The sequence below is a fragment of the Petromyzon marinus genome, chromosome 70 (genome assembly GCF_048934315.1).
Source record: "Petromyzon marinus isolate PM22_M1 ecotype Great Lakes invasive population chromosome 70, UKy_Petmar_22M1.pri1.0, whole genome shotgun sequence".
Taxonomy (NCBI): Eukaryota; Metazoa; Chordata; class Hyperoartia; order Petromyzontiformes; family Petromyzontidae; genus Petromyzon; species Petromyzon marinus.
Window position 1 is genome coordinate 3,471,288 of NC_133736.1, and position 22,159 is coordinate 3,493,446.

The following is a 22,159-nucleotide window of genomic DNA, read 5'->3' on the forward strand; positions in this document are numbered from 1 at the left end:
CCACGGAGACACGCTGTCCGCCTGGGAGGGGGAGGGGGGGGAGACACGGTGAGAGAGACACGGTGAGAGAGACACGGTGAGAGAGACACGGTGAGAGAGACACGCACCACGGAGACACGCACCACGGAAACACGCTGTCCGCCTGGGGGAGGAGACACGGTGAGAGAGACACGGTGAGAGAGACACGCACCACGGAGACACAGTGAGAGAGACACGGTGAGAGAGACACGGTGAGAGAGACACGGTGAGAGAGACACGGTGAGAGAGACACGGTGAGAGAGACACGGTGAGAGAGACACGGTGAGAGAGACACGGTGAGAGAGACACGGTGAGAGAGACACGCACCACGGAGACACGGTGAGAGAGACACGGTGAGAGAGACACGCACCACGGAGACACGGTGAGAGAGACACGGTGAGAGACACGGTGAGAGAGACACGGTGAGAGAGACACGCACCACGGAGACACGGTGAGAGAGACACGGTGAGAGAGACACGGTGAGAGAGACACGGTGAGAGAGACACGGTGAGAGAGACACGGTGGGGGAGACACGGTGAGAGAGACACGCACCACGGAGACACGGTGAGAGAGACACGGTGAGAGAGACACGGTGAGAGAGACACGGTGAGAGAGACACGGTGAGAGAGACACGCACCACGGAGACACGGTGAGAGAGACACGGTGAGAGAGAGACACGGTGAGGGAGACACGGTGAGAGAGACACGGTGAGAGAGACACGCACCATGGAGACATGGTGAGAGAGACACGGTGAGAGAGACACGCACCACAGAGACACGGTGAGAGAGACACGGTGAGAGAGACACGCACCACGGAGACACGCTGTCCGCCTGGGAGGGGGAGGGGGGGGAGACACGGTGAGAGAGACACGGTGAGAGAGACACGGTGAGAGAGACACGGTGAGAGAGACACGGTGAGAGAGACACGGTGAGGGAGACACGGTGAGAGAGACACGGTGAGGGAGACACGGTGAGGGAGACACGGTGAGAGAGACACGGTGAGAGAGACACGGTGAGAGAGACACGGTGAGGGAGACACGGTGAGAGAGACACGGTGAGAGAGACACGGTGAGAGAGACACGGTGAGAGAGACACGGTGAGAGAGACACGGTGAGAGAGACACGGTGAGAGAGACACGGTGAGAGAGACACGGTGAGAGAGACACAGTGAGAGAGACACAGTGAGAGAGACACGGTGAGAGAGACACGGTGAGAGAGACACGGTGAGAGAGACACGGTGAGAGAGGCACGGTGAGAGAGACACGGTGAGAGAGACACGGTGAGAGAGACACAGTGAGAGAGACACGGTGAGAGAGACACGGTGAGAGAGACACGGTGAGAGAGACACGGTGAGAGAGGCACGGTGAGAGAGACACGGTGAGAGAGGCACGGTGAGAGAGACACGCACCACGGAGACACGGTGAGAGAGACACGGTGAGAGAGGCACGGTGAGAGAGACACGCACCACGGAGACACGGTGAGAGAGACACGGTGAGAGAGACACGCACCACGGAGACACGGTGAGAGAGCCACGCTGTCCGCCTGGGGGGGGGAGGGGGAGACACGGTGGGGATGATGACACTGATGATGATGATGATGACACTGCAGATGATGATGACACTGATGATGATGACACTGATGATGATGACACTGATGATGATGATGACACTGCTGATGATGATGATGACACTGATGATGATGACACTGATGATGATGACACTGATGATGATGACACTGCAGATGATGATGACACTGCAGATGATGATGATGACACTGATGATGATGACACTGATGATGATGACACTGATGATGATGACACTGCAGATGATGATGACACTGCAGATGATGATGATGACACTGATGATGATGATGATGACACTGCTGATGATGACACTGCAGATGATGATGACACTGCAGATGATGATGATGACACTGCTGATGATGATGACACTGATGATGATGATGACACTGCTGATGATGATGACACTGCTGATGAGGATGATGACACTGCTGATGATGATGACACTGCTGATGAGGATGATGACACTGCTGATGATGATGATGACACTGATGATGATGATGACACTGATGATGATGACACTGCAGATGATGATGACACTGCTGACAATGACACTGCTGATGATGACACTGCTGATGATGAGGATGACACTGCTGATGATGATGACACTGATGATGATGACACTGATGATGATGATGACACTGATGATGACACTGCTGATGATGATGACACTGCTGATGATGATGACACTGCTGATGATGATGATGACACTGCTGATGATGATGATGAGGATGACACTGCTGATGATGATGACACTGCTGATGATGATGATGATGACACTGCTGCTGATGATGACACTGCTGATGATGATGATGAGGATGACACTGCTGACGATGATGACACTGCTGATGATGATGATGACACTGCTGATGATGATGATGACACTGCTGATGATGATGATGAGGATGACACTGCTGACGATGATGACACTGCTGATGATGATGACACTGCTGCTGATGATGATGACACTGCTGATGATGATGATGATGACACTGATGATGATAATGATGATGACACTGATGATGATAATGATGATGACACTGATGATGATAATGATGATGACACTGATGAGGATGATGATGTCTCACACTGCGTGCGGTCTGCAGGCGGGGAGCTGGCACAGGACACGCACTCCGAGTCCTGGAATCCGCCCAGCCGGGTCTTCCGATAAAACCTTAACGAAGACAACAACAACAATCAACAACAACAATCCGTGTGTGTGTGCGTGCGTGCGTGCGTGCGCGTGCTCTTGTGTGTGTGTGTGCGTGTGTGTGTGCTCGTGTGTGTGTGTGTGTGTGTGCGTGTGTGTGTGTGCGTGTGTGCGTGTGCGTGTGTGCGTGTGTGTGTGTGCGTGTGTGCGTGTGTGTGTGTGCGTGTGTGCGTGTGTGTGTGTGCGTGTGTGCGTGTGTGCGTGTGTGCGTGTGTGCTCGTGTGCATGTGTGTGCGTGTGTGCGTGTGTGTGTGTGCGTGTGTGCGTGTGTGCGTGTGTGCTCGTGTGCGTGTGTGTGCGTGTGTGCGTGTGTGTGTGTGTGTGCGTGTGTGTGCGTGCGTGTGTGTGTGTGTGTGTGCGTGTAGTAAACATCGCCACTGGGGGAGCGGTGGTGCAGCGGTTAGCGCTACGCTTGCGCTACGAACCTGGCGACCCGGGTTCGATTCCCGCTCACGGCCAACACCGGTGACGATTATCCTGAACCGGTCCCGGGCCTCCCCTAAGTCGACTCAGCCTCAAATGAGTACGTGGTGCTGTGTGCAGCAAACATCGCCACTGGAGGAGAGACAAAGGCGGCCGGGCGTGGTGGTTGCTGGCCACCCACCCCCCTCGTGTGCCACAGCGCCGGTAGCCTTCATAGGCGCTGCTCGCTAACAGCACTTGCCCCTACAGCCTGTTAGAGGCTACACGGGGGATCTTTGTCTGTGTATAGGTGCTGTTGCTACTCGCTAACAGCACTTGCCCCTACAGCCTGTTAGAGGCTACACGGGGGATCTTTGTCTGTGTATAGGTGCTGCTGCTACTCGCTAACAGCACTTGCCCCTACAGCCTGTTAGAGGCTACACGGGGGATCTTTATCTTTGTTTCTGTGTGAGTGTCTGCGTGTGTGGGGTCTGCGTGTGTCTGTGTGTCTGCGTGTCAGCGTGTGTGTGTGCGCTACGTACCCTTGCACACATTCTCCACACACGGCGTTGTGCGTGTGCGTACAGTTGTGTGCATGTCTGTGTGTGTGGTGTCTGTGTCTGTGTGTGTGTCTGTGTGTGTGGTGTCTGTGTGTGTGTGTCAGCGTGTGTGTGTGTGTGTCTGTGTGTGTGGTGTCTGTGTGTGTGTGTGTGTCTGTGTCTGTGTGTGTCTGTGTGCCTTGGTGGTCCCCCTCTTTAAGAAGGGGGACCGCACAGACTGTAACAACTACAGGGGCATCTCACTCCTCAGTGTGCCGGGAAAGGTCCTGGCAAGGAATATTCAGCATCGCCTTGCCAGGCACGCTGAGGAGAGGCTTGCGGAGCCCCAATGCGGTTTTAGGAAAGGGCGGTCCTGCACAGATGCCATATTTTCTGTCCGTCTGCTACAGCAGAGGTGTAGGGAATTCCAACAAGACCTACATCTCTGCTTTATTGACCTGGTCAAGGCCTATGATGCCATCAGTAGGCCTGGGCTCTGGGTCGTTCTTCGTGCTTTTGGAGTACCTGACCCTCTGCTCACGATCATTAAGGACCTTCATGATGGTGAGCGGGCCCGGGTAAAACTACGTGGCCGGGAGTCAGAGCCATTCCCTGTACACCTTGGGGTGCGACAGGGATGTCCTCTGGCTCCCACATTATTTAACATCTATTTTGACCACGTAGTTCGTGAAGCCTTCAATAGCTGTACCGGGGGAATCTCCATATGGTACAGATATAATGGGAGGCTGATCGATGCCTGGTTGCGGTCAAGGGATGGCTCCCTATTGCTCAACCACGTTATGTATGCTGATGATTTGGTAATAGCTAAATCATCAGCAGTCAGAGGAGGAGTTGGAGACGCTGCTGCTGAGACTGGAGCGTGCCACTAAGAGGTGGGGCCTTACCATCAGCCCCACCAAAACTAAGCACCGGCCTGGGTATTTTGTACCATCGGACACTCCACCCCCACAACTCCCAATCGGTGATGGGGCAGTTGTGGAGAGTGTGGAGAGTTTCCCATACCTGGGCAGTGTGCTTATGACTGGCTCCAGTTTAACAGCAGAGGTCTCACTCCGAATCAGTCGAGCGGCAATATCTTTTCATCGGTTGCGTAACGCTGTGTGGAAGCTACCTGGTCTGTCGCTCCGCACTAAGCTTCAGGTCTTCTCGGCCACGGTCATTCCCTCCCTTCTCTACGCTTGCGTAACGTGGACCCCCCTAATGGAACATCTTCGCCGGTTAGAAACATTTAGGCTGGCGTGCCTACGATCCATCCTGGGTTTAACCAGACTGGATTGTGTGAGGAGCTCACAAATCCTTGAAAGATCTGGGCAAGGTCCCATCGGTGAGCTCCTCCGGCGGGGAAGGCTGCGATGGCTGGGTCATGTAGTCCGCATGCCCAGCCACCGCATGCCGAAACAGCTTTTCTTCGGCCGGATTGAGGGGGCTAAGTGGGCGCGGCACGGGCTAAAGAAGAGATGGAGTCATGTGGTACAGGAGGACGTGGAGCTGAGTGGACTTGCCGATGACTGGTACCAGCGGTGTCAAGATCGGCCTCTGTGGAGGAGGCTCGTGAAGGACGCTACTGGGCAGTTGGAGGCAGTCGCCTTCCAACAACAACGGAGGGCGGAGGAGCGACGCTCAGAACAACGAGCAGAGCGCCGGGTGGCTAAAGCACAGCAGGTTGGCACAGTAGGGGGCACAGGTGGTGCATCAGCCAGTCATCTCAGTCAGTCGACCTGGGGCACCTGGGTCTGCCCCGTGACCTCCTGCCAGCGGGCGTTCGACAATTCACGTGGCCTCAGGGTGCACATGTCCTGGCACAAGCGTTGTGGTGACGTCACCGCCACTTAGTGGCGAATGGCGGTTGTTGTTGTTGTGTGCCTGTGTGTCTGCGCGTGTGTGTGAGTCTTAGTGGCGAATGGCGGTTGTTGTTGTGTGTGTGTGTGCGCTACATACCCCTGCACACATTCTCCACACACGGCGTTGTGCGTGTGCGTACAGTTGTGTGCGTGTCTGTGTGTGTGTCTGTGTGTGTGTGTCTGTGTGTGTGGTGTCTGTGTCTGTGTGTGTGTCTGTGTGTGTGGTGTCTGTGTGTGTGTGTCAGCGTGTGTGTGTGTGTGTGTGTCTGTGTGTGTGGTGTCTGTGTGTGTGTGTCTGTGTGTGTGTGTCTGTGTGTGTGGTGTCTGTGTCTGTGTGTGTGTCTGTGTGTGTGTGTCTGTGTGTGTGGTGTCTGTGTGTGTGGTGTCTGTGTGTGTCTGTGTGTGTGGTGTCTGTGTGTGTGGTGTCTGTGTGTGTGGTGTCTGTGTGTGTGTGTCTGTGTGTGTGGTGTCTGTGTGTGTGTGTGTCTGTGTGTGTGGTGTCTGTGTGTGTGGTGTCTGTGTGTGTGTGTCAGCGTGTGTGTGTGCGCTACGTACCCCTGCACACATTCTCCACACACGGCGTTGTGCGTGTGCGTACAGTTGTGTGCGTGCGCGCGGTTCAGCAGGGCGCAGTCGAGGCACAGGAGGCAGCGCTGTGGGCCCCAGGCCTCCTTGTAGCGACGTGACGGGCAGGGCAAGCACGAGGCCTGCACGCCTAGGCCTCGTCCACACTCCTGGTGGAACAACACGCGCAGAGACACAGAGACACTCCTGATGGGACACAGACACACAGAGACACACAGAGACACACAGAGACAGAGACACAGACACACAGAGACACAGAGACACACAGAGAGACAGACAGAGAGGCAGCGCTGTGGGCCCCAGGCCTCCTTGTAGCGACGTGACGGGCAGGGCAGGCACGAGGCCTGCACGCCTAGGCCTCGTCCACACTCCTGGTGGAACAACACGCGCAGAGACACAGAGACACTCCTGATGGGACACAGACACACAGAGACACACAGAGACACACAGAGACAGAGACACAGACACACAGAGACACAGAGACACACAGAGAGACAGACAGAGAGACAGCGCTGTGGGCCCCAGGCCTCCTTGTAGCGACGTGACGGGCAGGGCACGCACGAGGCCTGCACGCCTAGGCCTCGTCCACACTCCTGGTGGAACACAACAGGCGCAGAGACACAGAGACACAGACACACAGAGACACAGAGACACTCCTGATGGGACAACACGCGCAGAGACGCAGAGACACAGAGACACAGACACACAGAGACACACAGAGACAGAGACACACAGAGACACAGAGACACACAGAGACAGAGACAGAGACACACAGAGACACACAAAGACAGAGACACAGACACACAGAGACACAGAGACACACAGAGAGACAGACAGAGAGGCAGCGCTGTGGGCCCCAGGCCTCCTTGTAGCGACGTGACGGGCAGGGCACGCACGAGGCCTGCACGCCTAGGCCTCGTCCACACTCCTGGTGGAACAACACGCGCAGAGACACAGAGACACTCCTGATGGGACACAGACACACAGAGACACACAGAGACACACAGAGACACAGACACACAGAGACACAGAGACACACAGAGAGACAGACAGAGAGACAGCGCTGTGGGCCCCAGGCCTCCTTGTAGCGACGTGACGGGCAGGGCAGGCACGAGGCCTGCACGCCTAGGCCTCGTCCACACTCCTGGTGGGACAACAACAGGCGCAGAGACACAGAGACACACTCCGGATGGGACACAACACGCGCAGACACACAGAGACACAGAGACACAGACACACAGAGACACACAGAAACAGAGACACACAGAGACACAGAGACACAGAGACACACAGAGACAGAGACACACAGAGACACACAAAGACAGAGACACAGACACAGAGACACAGAGACACACAGAGAGACAGACAGAGAGGCAGCGCTGTGGGCCCTAGGCCTCCTTGTAGCGACGTGACGGGCAGGGCAGGCACGAGGCCTGCACGCCTAGGCCTCGTCCACACTCCTGGTGGGACAACAGGCGCAGAGACACAGAGACACAGAGACACACTCCTGATGGGACAACACACAGAAACACAGACACAGAGAGACACGCAGAGACACACACAGAGACAGACAGAGAGACACACAGAGAGACACACAGAGACAGACAGAGAGACACACAGAGAGACACACAGAGACAGACAGAGAGACACGCAGAGAGACACACAGAGACACACAGAGACACACAGAGACAGAGAGACACACAGAGACAGACAGTGAGACACGCAGAGACAGACAGAGAGACACGCAGAGAGACAGACAGAGACACACAGAGACAGAGAGATAGACAGAGACACACAGAGAGACACACAGAGAGACAGACAGAGAGACACACAGAGACAGAGAGGCAACGTTGTAGGCCCCAGGCCTCCTTGTAGCTACACGAGGGGCAGGCCACGCACGAAGCCTGCACGTGAAGGCCTCGTCCGCACTGCTGGTGAGGCGGGGGGGGGGGGCGATGTCCACGACACGCCACGCCAGGTACTCATTTGAGGCCGAGTCTAAACTAAAACTGTCATCATCATCATCACGTGGACATTTAGAGCAGCAGATGAATACTCTAAACGCGTGTTTCCAGAGACCCATAGAGACGCACAGAGACCCATACTCATAGAGACCCACAGAGACCCATACTCAGAGACCCACAGAGACCCATACTCAGAGACCCAAAGAGACCCATACTCATAGAGACCCACAGAGACTCACGTTCATAGAGACCCACAGAGACCCACAGTCATAGAGACCCACAGAGACACCGGTGGTGTTGGCCATGAGCGGGAATCGAACTCGGGTCGCCAGGTTCATAGCGCAGGGTAGCGCTGACCGCTACACTATCGCTCCCCATATACACAACAACAACAACCGCCATTCGCCACTAAGTGGCGGTGACGTCACCACGACGCTTGTGCCAGGCCATGTGCACCTTGAGGCCACGTGAAGTGTCGAATGCCCGTGGGCAGGAGGTCACGGGGCAGACCCAGGTGCCACGGGTCGACTGACTGAGATGACTGAGATGACTGGCTGATGCACCACCTGTGCCCCCTACTGTGCCAACCTGCTGTGCTTTAGCCACCCGGCGCTCCGCTCGTTGTTGTGAGCTTCGCTCCTCCGCCCTCCGTTGTTGTTGGAGGGCGACTGCCTCCAACTGCCCAGTAGCGTCCTTCACGAGCCTCCTCCACAGAGGCCGATCTTGACACCGCTGGTACTGGTCACTGGCAAGTCCACTCAGCTCCACGTCCTCCTGTACCACATCACTCCATCTCTTCTCTAGGCCATGCCGCGCCCATTTAGCCCCCTCGATCCCGCCGAACAAAAGCTGTTTCGGCATGCAATGGCTGGGCATGCGGGCTACATGACCCAGCCAACGCAGCCTTCCCTGCTGGAGGAGCTCACTGATGGGACCTTGCCCAGATCTTTCAAGGGTTTGTGAGCTCCTCACACAATCCACCCTGGTTAAACCCAGGATGGATCGTAGGCAGGCTAGCCTAAATGTTTCTAACCGACGAAGATGTTCCATTAGGGTGGTCCAAGTTTCGCAAGCGTAGAGAAGGGAGGGAATGACCGTGGCCGAGGAGACCTGAAGCTTAGTGCGGAGCGACAGACCAGGTAGCTTCCACACAGAGTTACGCAACCGATGAAAAGATATTGCCGCTCGACTGATTCGCAGTGAGACCTATGCTGTTAAACTGGAGCCGATCATAAGCACACTACCCAGGTATGGGAAACTCTCCACACTCTCCACAACTGCCCCATCACCGATTGGGAGTTGTGGGGGTGGAGTTTCCGATGGCACAAAATACCCAGGCAGGTGCTTAGTTTTGGTGGGGCTGATGGTAAGGCCCCATCTCTTAGTGGCACGCTCCAGTCTCATCAGCATCGTCTCCAACTCCTCCTATGAATGAGCAGCTATTACCAAATCATCGGCAAACAAAACGTGGTTGAGCAATAGGGAGCCATCCCTTGACCGCACCCGGGCATTGATCAGCCTCGCATTATATCTGTACCATATGGAGATTCCCCCGGTACAGCTATTGAAGGCTTCACGAACTACGTGGTCAAAATAGATGTTAAATAATGTGGGAGCCAGAGGACATCCCTGTTGCAACCCAAGGTGTACAGGGAATGGCTCTGACTACCGGCCACGTAGTTTTAACCGGGTCCGCTCACCATCATGAAGGTCCTTAATGATCGTGAGCAGAGGGTCAGGTACTCCAAAAGCACGAAGAACAACCCAGAGCCCAGGCCTACTGATGGAATCATAGGCCTTGACCAGGTCAATAAAGCAAAGATGAAGGTCTTGCTGGAATTCCCTACAACTCTGCTGTAGCAGACGGACAGAAAATATGGCATCTGTACCGGACCGCCCTTTCCTGAAACCGCATTGGGGCTCCGCAAGCCTCTTCTCAGCGTGCCTGGCAAGGCGATGTTGAATAATCCTTGCCAGGACCTTTCCCGGCACACTGAGGAGTGAGATGCCCCTGTAGTTGTTACAGTCTGTGCGGTCCCCCTTCTTAATGAGGGGGACCACCAGGGCATCCTTCCAATCCTGCGGAACCCGTCCAGTGGTCGAGACTGTTGTTATGATGTCATGTAGGGCAGTCTGTGCACAAACGCCACCCTCCCTCAGCATTTCGCTTGGGAGATCATCTCTGCCCACTGCCTTTCCTGGTCTAAAACTCCGGATCGCCTTCAGTACTTCCTCAACAGATGGCACTTCAGCCAGCCACTCACAGGGGGTGACTTCTTCCAATATTTGAGGCACCGCAGCCTCAGCAGGGTCATCCTCACTTTGTGCCACGATGTTTTCCTGGTTGGGGGATTTTCCCTCCCCCAGGACCTCACAGAAACGCTCAGCAAATCTGCAAACCTGCTCCTGGGCGTCGTAGATTGGATCACCGTTTTTTCCCCTAATGATGGTAATAGGTGTGGCGCTGCAGGTTACTTTTTTGATGGAGTTAAATAGAGATTTGTGATCGCGGGCCACTGAGGCAGACTCCATCTCCTCAGCAACCCGCGACCACCACCCATCCTTGCAGCGCCTCACGGCTCTCCGAACCTCCAAGCGAAGACTGCGGTAAGCCTCCTCATTCTCTGACGTGGGATTTTGTAGCCGATGACAGTGGGCCTGTCGCTTTTTCTCAACCATCCTGAACACCTCCTCTGTCAGCAAGGGTCTCTGGGGAGGTCTGGACCGCGTACCCAAAGCAGCCATTGCAGCTGCATGAGTCACAGTCCTAAACCTCACCCATTTACCCTCGACATCAGGAGGAGTGGGGGACGATGCCAACCCCAGCTGCAAGCGATGATAAAATTCTCGCTTGCAACTTACATCAGATAACTGAGACCAGGCCACTTTAGGTTGGAAAGGGGTCCTAGGTGTATACCCACCACCAGAGTGGAAGAATGGCAGGGGCATCTTAAAGATGACTAGTCGATGGTCAGAGGGCAGATCAGCTCCACGGTAGGTCCTGGTGTCAAGGACATGGGCTCGCATCCGCTGGTCCGTCACTATGTAGTCCAGCAGATGTTCTTGCTTGGACCCGGCATGCATCGATGATGTTGTGTGGATGTGCCGATGCCGGAACAGCGTGTTGGTAATTACAAGCCCATGGGCTGCACAAAAATCTAGCAGCCTCCTACCGTTGTTATTGAGCTGATCTGGCCCATGCCCTCCAATCACTCCAGACCAGGTGCCAGCATCATGACCAACTCGGGCATTGAAGTCACCCAACAAGATAACTCTATCCCGAGGGGCCACTTTAGCCAGCACCTGTGACAGGAGGTCATAGAAGGCATCTGACTCATCGGCTTTGCCCGCATCCCTCCAAGGATGTTCGTCTTCGGTGGGGGCATAAGTAACCACGACCACCACTCCTCACCTCCGGTTGATGGGAAGGCGAGCCCAAAGTAGCCTGGGGCTTACAGCTTCCCACACCTCACCGCCACGCTCCCACGCCCCTTCATTCTTTTGTTCAAAAGAAGAGCCACACCCTATTATTTGGCAGTCTGCTGTCCCGAGTAGAGGACTGTGCATCCCTCATGGTGGCAGGAGTCAGAACCGGTCCACCGGACCTCCTGAATGCCACAGAGATCCAGGCGGTACCGGTCCAGCTCCCGACAGAGGAGTGGCAGCCTCTCCTCCGCAGTGAGCGTTCGAACAATCCACGAGGCTATCCGTAGTGGCTTTTCGTTGTTTCTGGAGGAGCCCCGAGGATAGAGATTCAATCTCCTGGCTCCGCCAATTGGGGTTTGGCCAGGAGACGTCATAGATGAGTGTCTCCCCGGGGCCTCCGGCACAAGCTTATTAGTTACATATTTTAGTCGTAGTTTAGTGGTAATTAATTGAAGGTGGAGGGGTTACCAGCCCCTCGCACCCGTCCAGAGCCCCCGTTTAGCCCCTGTGGTGGTCACTGACGCCACGAGGGGAGGAGCCAATCGGAATTGTCCCTCCCCCCACAGCACTGTCCACGACAGAGTTGCCCGTCCTGCACCGCGAGGAGGTAGGGGGTTGTTTTGCCAGACCCATATACACACACACACAAGCACACACGCACACAAAAATACAAAGACAAAGATCTCCCGTATAGCCTTAACAAACTATAGGGGCAAGTGCTGTTAGCGCGCACCTATGAAGGCTGGCACGGCACGGCACACCAGGGGGTGGGTGGCCAGCACTACGCCCGGCCGCCTTTGTCTCCCCAATGGCGATGTTTACTACACACCGCACCGGGATACTCATTTGAGGCTGAGTCGACCTAAGGAAGGCCCAGGACCGGTTCAGATAATCGCCACCAGTGATGTTGGCCGTGAGCGGGAATCGAACTCGGTTCGCCGGGTTTGTAGCGCAGCGAAGTGCTAACCGCTACACCACCGCTCCCCACCACATACGCACACACACACACGCACACACGCACACACACGTACACGCACACACACGTACACACACGCACGTACACACACGCACGTACACACACGCACGTACACACACGCACGTACACACACACGTACACGCACACACACAACAACAACCGCCCTTCGCCACTAAGTGGCGGTGACGTCACCACGACGCTTGTGCCAGGCTAAGTGCACCATGAGGCCACGTGAAGTGTCGAACGCCCGCTGGCAGGAGGTCACGGGGCAGACCCAGGTGCCAAGGGGCAGACCCAGGTGCCACGGGTCGACTGACTGAGATGACTGGCTGATGCACCACCTGTGCCCCCTACTGTGCCAATCTGCTGTGCTTTAGCCACCCGGCGCTCCGCTCGTTGTTCTGAGCGTCGCTCCTCCGCCCTCCGTTGTTGTTGGAGGGCGACTGCCTCCGACTGCCCAGTAGCATCCTTCACGAGCCTCCTCCACAGAGGCCGATCTTGACACCGCTGGTACCAGTCATCGGCAAGTCCACCCAGCTCCACGTCCTCCTGTACCACATCACTCCATCTCTTCTCTAGCCCGTGCCGCGCCCGCTTAGCCCCCTCAATCCGGCCAAACAAAAGATGTTTCGGCATGCGGTGGCTGGGCATGCGGGCTACATGACCCAGCCATCGCAGCCTTGCCTGCCGGAGGAGCTCACCGATGGGACCCTGCCCAGATCTTTCAAGGATTTGTGAGCTCCTCACACAATCCAGTCCGGTTAAACCCAGGATGGATCGTAGGCAGGCCAGCCTAAATGTTTCTAACCGGCGAAGATGTTCCATTAGGGGGGTCCACGTTTCGCAAGCGTAGAGAAGGGAGGGAATGACCGTGGCCGAGAAGACCTGAAGCTTAGTGCGGAGCGACAGACCAGGTAGCTTCCACACAGCGTTACGCAACCGATGAAAAGATATTGCCGCTCGACTGATTTGGAGTGAGACCTCTGCTGTTAAACTGGAGCCATTCATAAGCACACTGCCCAGGTATGGGAAACTCTCCACTCTCTCCACAACTGCCCCATCACCAATTGGGAGTTGTGGAGGTGGAGTGTCCGATGGTACAAAATACCCAGGCAGGTGCTTAGTTTTGGTGGGGCTGATGGTAAGGCCCCACCTCTTAGTGGCACGCTCCAGTCTCAGCAGCAGCGTCTCCAACTCCTCCTCTGAATGAGCAGCTATTACCAAATCATCAGCATACATAACGTGGTTGAGCAATAAGGAGCCATCCCTTGACTGCACCCGGGCATCGATCAGCCTCCCATTATATCTGTACCATATGGAGATTCCCCCGGTACAGCTATTGAAGCCTTCACGAACTACGTGGTCAAAATAGATGTTAAATAATGTGGGAGCCAGAGGACATCCCTGTCGCACCGCAACGTGTACAGGGAATGGCTCTGACTCCCGGCCACGTAGTTTTACCTGGGCTCGCTCACCATCATGAAGGTCCTTAATGATCGTGAGGTACTCCAAAAGCACGAAGAACACCAAGAGCCCAGGCCTACTGATGGTATCATAGGCCTTGACCAGGTCAATAAAGCAGAGATGTAGGTCTTGTTGGAATTCCCTACACCTCTGCTGTAGCAGACGGACAGAAAATATGGCATCTGTGCAGGACCGCCCTTTCCTGAAACCGCATTGGGGCTCCGCTAGCCTCTCCTCAGCGTGCCTGGCAAGGCGATGTTGAATAATCCTTGCCAGGACCTTTCCCGGCACACTGAGGAGTGAGATGCCCCTGTAGTTGTTACAGTCTTTGCGGTCCCCCTTCTTAAAAAGGGGGACCACCAGGACATCCTTCCAATCCTGCGGAACCCGTCCAGTGGTCCAGACTGTTGTTATGATGTCATCTAGGGCAGTCTGTGCGCAAACGCCACCCTCCCTCAGCATTTCGCTTGGGAGATCATCTCTGCCCGCTGCCTTTCCTGGTCTCAGACTCTGGATCGCCTTCAGTACTTCCTCAACAGATGGCACCTCTCTCAGCCAGCCACTCACAGGGGGTGACTTCTTCCAATATTTGAGGCACCGCAGCCTCAGCAGGGTCATCCTCACTTTGTGCCATGATGTTTTCCTGGCTGAGGGATTTTCCCTCCCCCAGGACCTCACAGAAATGCTCAGCAAATCTGCAAACCTGTTCCTGGGGGTCGGAGATTGGATCACCGTTTTTTCCCCGCACATACACACGTACACACACACACGCGTGCGCCGACTTCACCCACATGAAAGCTTCTCTACTGATCCTCCCAAGCCTCAGGCCTTATCCCAGGAATCTTGTCGCGTGTAGGTGTGTGTGTGTCTGTGTGTGTGTATCTGTGTGTGTGGGTGTGTGTCTGTGTGGGTGTGTGTGTGTGGGTGTGTATCTGTGTGTGTGGGTGTGTGTGTGTGGGTGTGTGTGGGTGTGTGTGTGGGTGTGTGTGTCCGTGTGTGTATCTGTGTGTGTGGGTGTGTGTGTATCTGTGTGTCTGTGTGTGTGTATCTGTGTGTGTCTGTGTGTGTCTGTGTGTGTGGGTGTGTGTCTGTGTGTGTGGGTGTGTGTGTGTCTGTGTGTGTGTGTGTGTGGGTGTGTGTGTGGGTGTGTGTGTGGGTGTGTGTGTATCTGTGTGTGTGGGGGTGTGTGTGTGTGTGTGTGTGGGTGTGTGTGGGTGTGTGTGTGGGTGTGTGTGTGTGGGTGTGTGTGTGTGTGTCTGTGTGGGTGGGTGTGTGTGTTTGGGTGTGTGTATCTGTGTGTGTGGGTGTGTGTGTATCTGTGTGTGTGGGTGTGTGTGTGTGTGTGGGTGTGTGTGTATCTGTGTGTGTGGGTGTGTGTGTGTGTGTGGGTGTGTGTGTATGTGTGTGTGAGTGTGTGTGTGTCTGTGTGTGTGTATCTGTGTGTGTGGGTGTGTGTGTGTGGGTGTCTGTGTGTGTGTGTGTGTATCTGTGTGTGTGGGTGTGTGTGTGTGTGTATGTGTGTGGGTGTGTGTGTGGGTGGGTGTGTGTGTATCTGTGTGTGTGGGTGTGTGTGCATCTGTGTGTGTGGGTGTGTGTGCATCTGTGTGTGTGGGTGTGTGTGTGTGTGGGTGTGTGCGTGTATGGGTGTGTGTGTATCTGTGTGTGTGGGTGTGTGTGTATCTCTGTGTGTGGGTGTGTGTGTGTGTGTGGGTGTGTGTGGGTGTGTGTGTATCTGTGTGTGTGGGTGTGTGTGGGTGTGGGTGTGTGTGCGTGTGTGTATCTGTGTGTGTGGGTCTGTGTGTATCTGTGTGTGTGGGTGTGTGTGTAGCGGTTAGCGCTACGCTGCGCTATGAACCCGGCGACCCGGGTTTGATTCCCGCTCACGGCCAACACCACCGGTGACGATTATCTGAAACGGTCCTGGGCCTCCCCTAGGTCGACTCAGCCTCAAATGAGTACCACAGAGACCCACAATCATAGACACCCACAGCGACACACATTATAGATACCCACACTCATAGACACCCACAGAGACCCACACTCATAGACACCCACAGAGACCCACACTCATAGAGACCCACAGAGACCCACACTCATAAAGACCCACAGAGACCCACACTCATAAAGACCCACAGAGACCCACACTCATAGAGACCCACACTCATAGACACCCACAGCGACCCACACTCACAGACACCCACACTCAGACACCCACAGAGACCCACAGAGACCCATACTCATAGAGACCCACAGAGACCCACACTCATAGACACCCACAGAGACCCACACTCATAGAGACCCAGAGAGACCCACACTTATAAAGACCCACAGAGACACACACACAGAAACCCACAGAGACCCACTCATAGCGACCCACACTCATAGACACCACAGAGACCCACACTCATAGAGATTCACAGAGACCCACACTCATAGAGACCCACAGAGACCCACACTCATAGAGACCCACAGAGACCCATACTCATAGAGTCCCACAGAACCCACACTCAAATAGACCCACACTCATAGAGACCCAGAGAGACCCACACTCATAGAGACCCACACTATTAGAGACCCACACTCATAGAGACCCACAGAGACCCACACTTATAGAGACCCACAGAGACTCATACTCAGAGACCCACAGAGACCCACACTCATAGAGACCCATGCTCATAGAGACCCACAGAGACCCACACTTATGGAGACCCACAGAGACTCATACTCAGAGACCCATACTCATAGAGAACTATTATTTACAGTTACCAGGTGTGTAAGGTCCCACTGAACTATGTTGCTCGTTTTCAAAAGCGACTGCTGGCTATCACCAGATGTACCACTGTGTGTGTCACACTGTGTGTGTATCACTGTGTGTGTATCAATGTGTCCGGCAAAACAACCCCCTACCTCCTCGCGGTGCCGGACGGGAAACTCTGTCGTGGACAGTGCTTTGGGGGGAGGTCAACTTCCGATTGGCTCCACGCCTCATGGCATCTGTGACCACCACAGGGGCTAAACGGGAGCTCTGGACGGGTGCGAGGCGCTGGTAACCTCTCCACCTTCAATTAATTACCACTAAACTACGACTTAAATATGTAACTAATAAGCTTGTGCCGGAGGCCCCGGGGGGACAGGTGTCTATGACGTCTCCTGGCCAAACCCCAATTGGCGGAGCCAGGAGATTGAATCTCTACCCTCGGGGCTCCTCCAGAAACAACGAAAAGCCACTTCGTGTGGCCACGTGAAATGTTCGAACGCTCGCTGCTGAGGTGAGGCTGCCACTCCTCTGTCGGGAGCTGGACCGGTACCGCCTGGATCTCTGTGGCATTCAGGAGGTCCGGTGGACCGGCTCTGGCTCCTGCCACCATGAGGTGGACCGTCCTCTACTCGGGGCAGCAGACTGCCAAACAACAGGGAGTGGCTCTTCTTCTGAACAAAAGAATGAGGGGGGCGTGGGAGCATGGCGGTGAGGTGTGGGAAGCTGTAAGCCCCAGGCTACTTTGGGCTCGCCTTCCCATCAACCGGAGGCGAGGAGTGGTGGTCGTGGTTACTTATGCCCCCACCGAAGACAAACATCTGTGGAGGGATGCAGGCAAAGCCGATGAGTCAGATGCCTTTATTGACCTCCTGTCACAGGTGCTGGCTAAAGTGGCCCCTCGGGATAGAGTCATCCTGTTGGGTGACTTCAATGCCCGAGTTGGTCATGATGCTGGCACCTGGTCTGGAGTGATTGGAGGGCATGGGCCAGATCAGCTCAATAACAACGGTAGGAGGCTGCTAGATTTTTGTGGAGCCCATTGGCTTGTAATTACCAACACGCTGTTCCGGCATCAGCGCATCCACACAACATCATGGATGCATGCCGGGTCCAAGCAAGAATATCTGCTGGACTACATAGTGACGGACCAGCGGATGCGAGCCCATGTCCTTGACACCAGGACCTACCGTGGAGCTGATCTGCCCTCTGACCATCGACTAGTCATCTGTAAGATGCGCCTGCCATTCTTCCACTCTGGTGGTGGGTGTACACCCAGGACCCCATTCCAAGCTAAAGTGGCCCGGTCTCATTTATCTGATGAAAGTTGCAAGCGAGAATTTTATCATCGCGTGCGGCAGGGGTTGGCATTGTCCCCCACTCCTCCTGATGTCGAGGTTAAATGGGTGAGGTTTAGGACTTTGACTCATGCAGCTGCAATGGCTGCTTTGGGTACGCGGTCCAGACCTCCCCATAGACCCTAGCTGACAGCAGAGGTGTTCAGGATAGTTGAGAAAAAGCGACAGGCCCACTGTTATCGGCTACAGAATCCCACGTCAGAGAATGAGGAGGCTTACCGCAGCCTTCGCTCGGAGGTTCGGAGAGCCGTGAGGCACTGCAAGGATGGGTGGTGGTCGCGGGTTGCTGAGGAGATGGAGTCTGCCTCAGTGGCCCGCGATCACAAATCTCTATTTAACTCCATCAAAAAAGTAATCTGCAACGCCACACCTATTACCATTATTAGGGGGAAAAAACGGTGTTCCAATCTCCAACCCCCAGGAACAGGTTTGTAGATTTGCTGAGCATTTCTGTGAGGTCCTGGGGGAGGGGAAACCCCTCAGCCAGGAAAACATCATGACACAAAGTGGGGATGAACCTGCTGAGGCTGCGGTGCCTCAAATATTGGAAGAAGTCACCCCCTGTGAGTGGCTGGCTGAGGTGCCATCTGCTGAGAAAGTACTGAAGGCAATCCGGAGTCTGAGACCAGGAAAGGCACAGGGCAGAGATGATCTCCCAAGCGAAATGCTGAGGGAGGGTGGCGTTTGTGCACAGACTGCCCTATATGACAGACTGCACCACTGGACGGGCTCCGCAGGATTGGAAGGATGCCCTGGTGGTCCCCCTCTTTAAGAAGGGGGACCGCACAGACTGTAACAACTACAGGGGCATCTCACTCCTCAGTGTGCCGGGAAAGGTCCTGGCAAGGATTATTCAACATCGCCTTGCCAGGCACGCTGAGGAGAGACTTGCGGAGCCACAATGCGGTTTCAGGAAAGGGCGGTCCAGCACAGATGCCATATTTTCTGTCCGTCTGCTACAGGAGAGGTGTAGGGAATTCCAGAAAGACCTACATCTCTGCTTTATTGACCTGGTCAAGGCCTATGATACCATCAGTAGGCCTGGGCTCTGGGTTGTTCTTCGTGCTTTTGGTGTCCCTGACCCCCTGCTCATGATCATTAAGGACCTTCATGATGGTGAGCGGGCCCGGGTAAAACTACGTGGCCAGGAATCAGAGCCATTCCCTGTGCACCTTGGGGTGCGACAGGGATGTCCTCTGGCTCCCACATTATTTAACAACTATTTTGACCACATAGTTCGTAACGCCTTCAATAGCTGTACCGAGGGGATCTCCATTTGGTACAGATATAATGGGAGGCTGATCGATGCCCGGGTGCGGTCAAGGGATGGCTCCCGATTGCTCAACCACGTTATGTATGCCGATGATTTGGTAATAGCTGCTCATTCAGAGGAGGAGTTGGAGACGCTGCTGCTGAGACTGGAGCGTGCCACTAAGAGATGGGGCCTTACCATCAGCCCCACCAAAACTAAGCACCTGCGCTTGGGTATTTTGTACCATCGGACACTCCACCCCCACAACTCCTAATCGGTGATGGGGCAGTTGTGGAGAGAGTGGAGAGTTTCTCATACCTGGGCAGTGTGCTTATGACCGGCTCCAATTTAACAGCAGAGGTCTCACTCCGAATCAGTCGAGCGGCAATATCTTTTCATTGGTTGCGTAACGCTGTGTGGAAGCTACCTGGTCTGTCGCTCCGCACTAAGCTTCAGGTCTTCTCGGCCACGGCCATTCCCTCGCTTCTCTACGCTTGCGAAACGTGGACCCCCCTAATGGAACATCTTCGCCGGTTAGAAACATTTAGGCTGGCCTGTCTACGATCCATCCTGGGTTTAACCAGGCTGGATTGTGTGAGGAGCTCACAAATCCTTGAAAGATCTGGGCAAGGTCCCATCGGTGAGCTCCTCCGGCGGGCAAGGCTGCAATGGCTGGGTCATGTAGCCCACATGCCCAGCCACCGCATGCCGAAACAGCTTTTGTTCAGCCGGATCGAGGGGGCTAAACGGGCGCGGCACGGGCTAGAGAAGAGATGGAGTGATGTGGTACAGGAGGACGTGGAGCTGAGTGGACTTGCCGATGACCGGTACCAGCGGTGTCAATATCGGCCTCTGTGGAGGAGGAGGCTCGTGAAGGACGCCGCTGCTGGGCAGTTGGAGGCAGTCGCCCTCCAACAACAACGGAGGGCGGAGGAGCAACGCTCACAACAAGGAGCGGAGCGCCGGGTGGCTAAAGCACAGCAAGTTGGCACAGTACGGGGCACAGATGGTGCATCAGCCAGTCATCTCAATCAGTCGACCCGTGGCACCTGGGTCTGCCCCGTGACCTCCTGCCCGCGGGCGTTCGACACTTCACGTGGCCTCAAGGTGCACATGACCTGGCACAAGCGTCATGGTGACGTCACCGCCACTTAGTGGCGAATGGCGGTTGTTGGTTGTTGTTGTACCACTGTGTGTATCACCGTGTGTGTATCACCGTGTGTGTGTGTGTATCACTGTGCGTGTATCACTGTGTGTGTGCCACTGTGCGTGTATCCCTGTGTGTGTGTGTCACTATGTGTGTGTCACTGTGTGTGTGTCACTGTGTGTGTGTCACTGTGCGTGTATCACTGTGTGTGTGCGTGTGTGTCACTGTGTGTGTTACTGTGTGTGTGTCACTGTGTGTGTGTCACTGTGTGTGAGTGTCACTTTATTGACCTGGTCAAGGCCTATGATACCATCAGTAGGCCTGGGCTCTGGGTCGTTCTTCGTGCTTTTGGAGTACCTGACCCTCTGCTCACGATCATTAAGGACCTTCATGATGGTGAGCGGGCCCGGGTAAAACTACGTGGCCGGGAGTCAGAGCCATTCCCTGTACACCTTGGGGTGCGACAGGGATGTCCTCTGGCTCCCACATTATTTAACATCTATTTTGACCACGTAGTTCGTGAAGCCTTCAATAGCTGTACCGGGGGAATCTCCATATGGTACAGATATAATGGGAGGCTAATCGATGCCCGGGTGCGGTCAAGGGATGGCTCCCTATTGCTCAACCACGTTATGTATGCTGATGACTTGGTAATAGCTGCTCAGTCAGAGGAGGAGTTGGAGACGCTGCTGCTGAGACTGGAGCGTGCCACTAAGAGGTGGGGCCTTACCATCAGCCCCACCAAAACTAAGCACCTGCCTGGGTATTTTGTACCATCGGACACTCCACCCCCACAACTCCCAATCGGTGATGGGGCAGTTGTGGAGAGAGTGGAGAGTTTCCCATACCTGGGCAGTGTGCTTATGACTGGCTCCAGTTTAACAGCAGAGGTCTCACTCCGAATCAGTCGAGCGGCAATATCTTTTCATCGGTTGCGTAACGCTGTGTGGAAGCTACCTGGTCTGTCGCTCCGCACTAAGCTTCAGGTCTTCTCGGCCACGGTCATTCCCTCCCTTCTCTACGCTTGCGAAACGTGGACCCCCCTAATGGAACATCTTCGCCGGTTAGAAACATTTAGGCTGGCCTGCCTACGATCCATCCTGGGTTTAACCAGACTGGATTGTGTGAGGAGCTCACAAATCCTTGAAAGATCTGGGCAGGGTCCCATCGGTGAGCTCCTCCGGCAGGCAAGGCTGCGATGGCTGGGTCATGTAGCCCGCATGCCCAGCCACCGCATGCCGAAACAGCTTTTGTTTGGCCGGATTGAGGGGGCTAAGCGGGCGCGGCACGGGCTAGAGAAGAGATGGAGTGATGTGGTACAGGAGGACGTGGAGCTGAGTGGACTTGCCGATGACTGGTACCAGCGGTGTCAAGATCGGCCTCTGTGGAGGAGGCTCGTGAAGGATGCTACTGGGCAGTTGGAGGCAGTCGCCCTCCAACAACAACGGAGGGCGGAGGAGCGACGCTCACAACAGCGAGCGGAGCGCCGGGTGGCTAAAGCACAGCAGGTTGGCACAGTAGGGGGCACAGGTGGTGCATCAGCCAGTCATCTCAGTCAGTCGACCCGTGGCACCTGGGTCTGCCCCGTGACCTCCTGCCAGCGGGCGTTCGACACTTCACGTGG

The 22,159-nt window shown here is 55.2% G+C and overlaps 1 protein-coding gene across 3 annotated transcripts in view; it reads right to left on the reverse strand.

Moving 5' to 3' along the window:
• LOC116957172 (uncharacterized) overlaps window positions 1–22,159 on the reverse strand; it is a 52,192-nt gene that overhangs the window by 16,567 nt on the left and 13,466 nt on the right. For all 3 annotated transcript variants that reach the window (XM_076055192.1, XM_076055190.1, XM_076055191.1), the window contains exons 4-5: window positions 6,164–6,342; window positions 2,684–2,769 (exon numbers count right to left, since the gene is read on the reverse strand). In XM_076055192.1, the coding sequence (XP_075911307.1) occupies window positions 2,684–2,769; window positions 6,164–6,342 (265 nt within the window). The remainder of the gene's footprint in view (window positions 1–2,683; window positions 2,770–6,163; window positions 6,343–22,159) is intronic.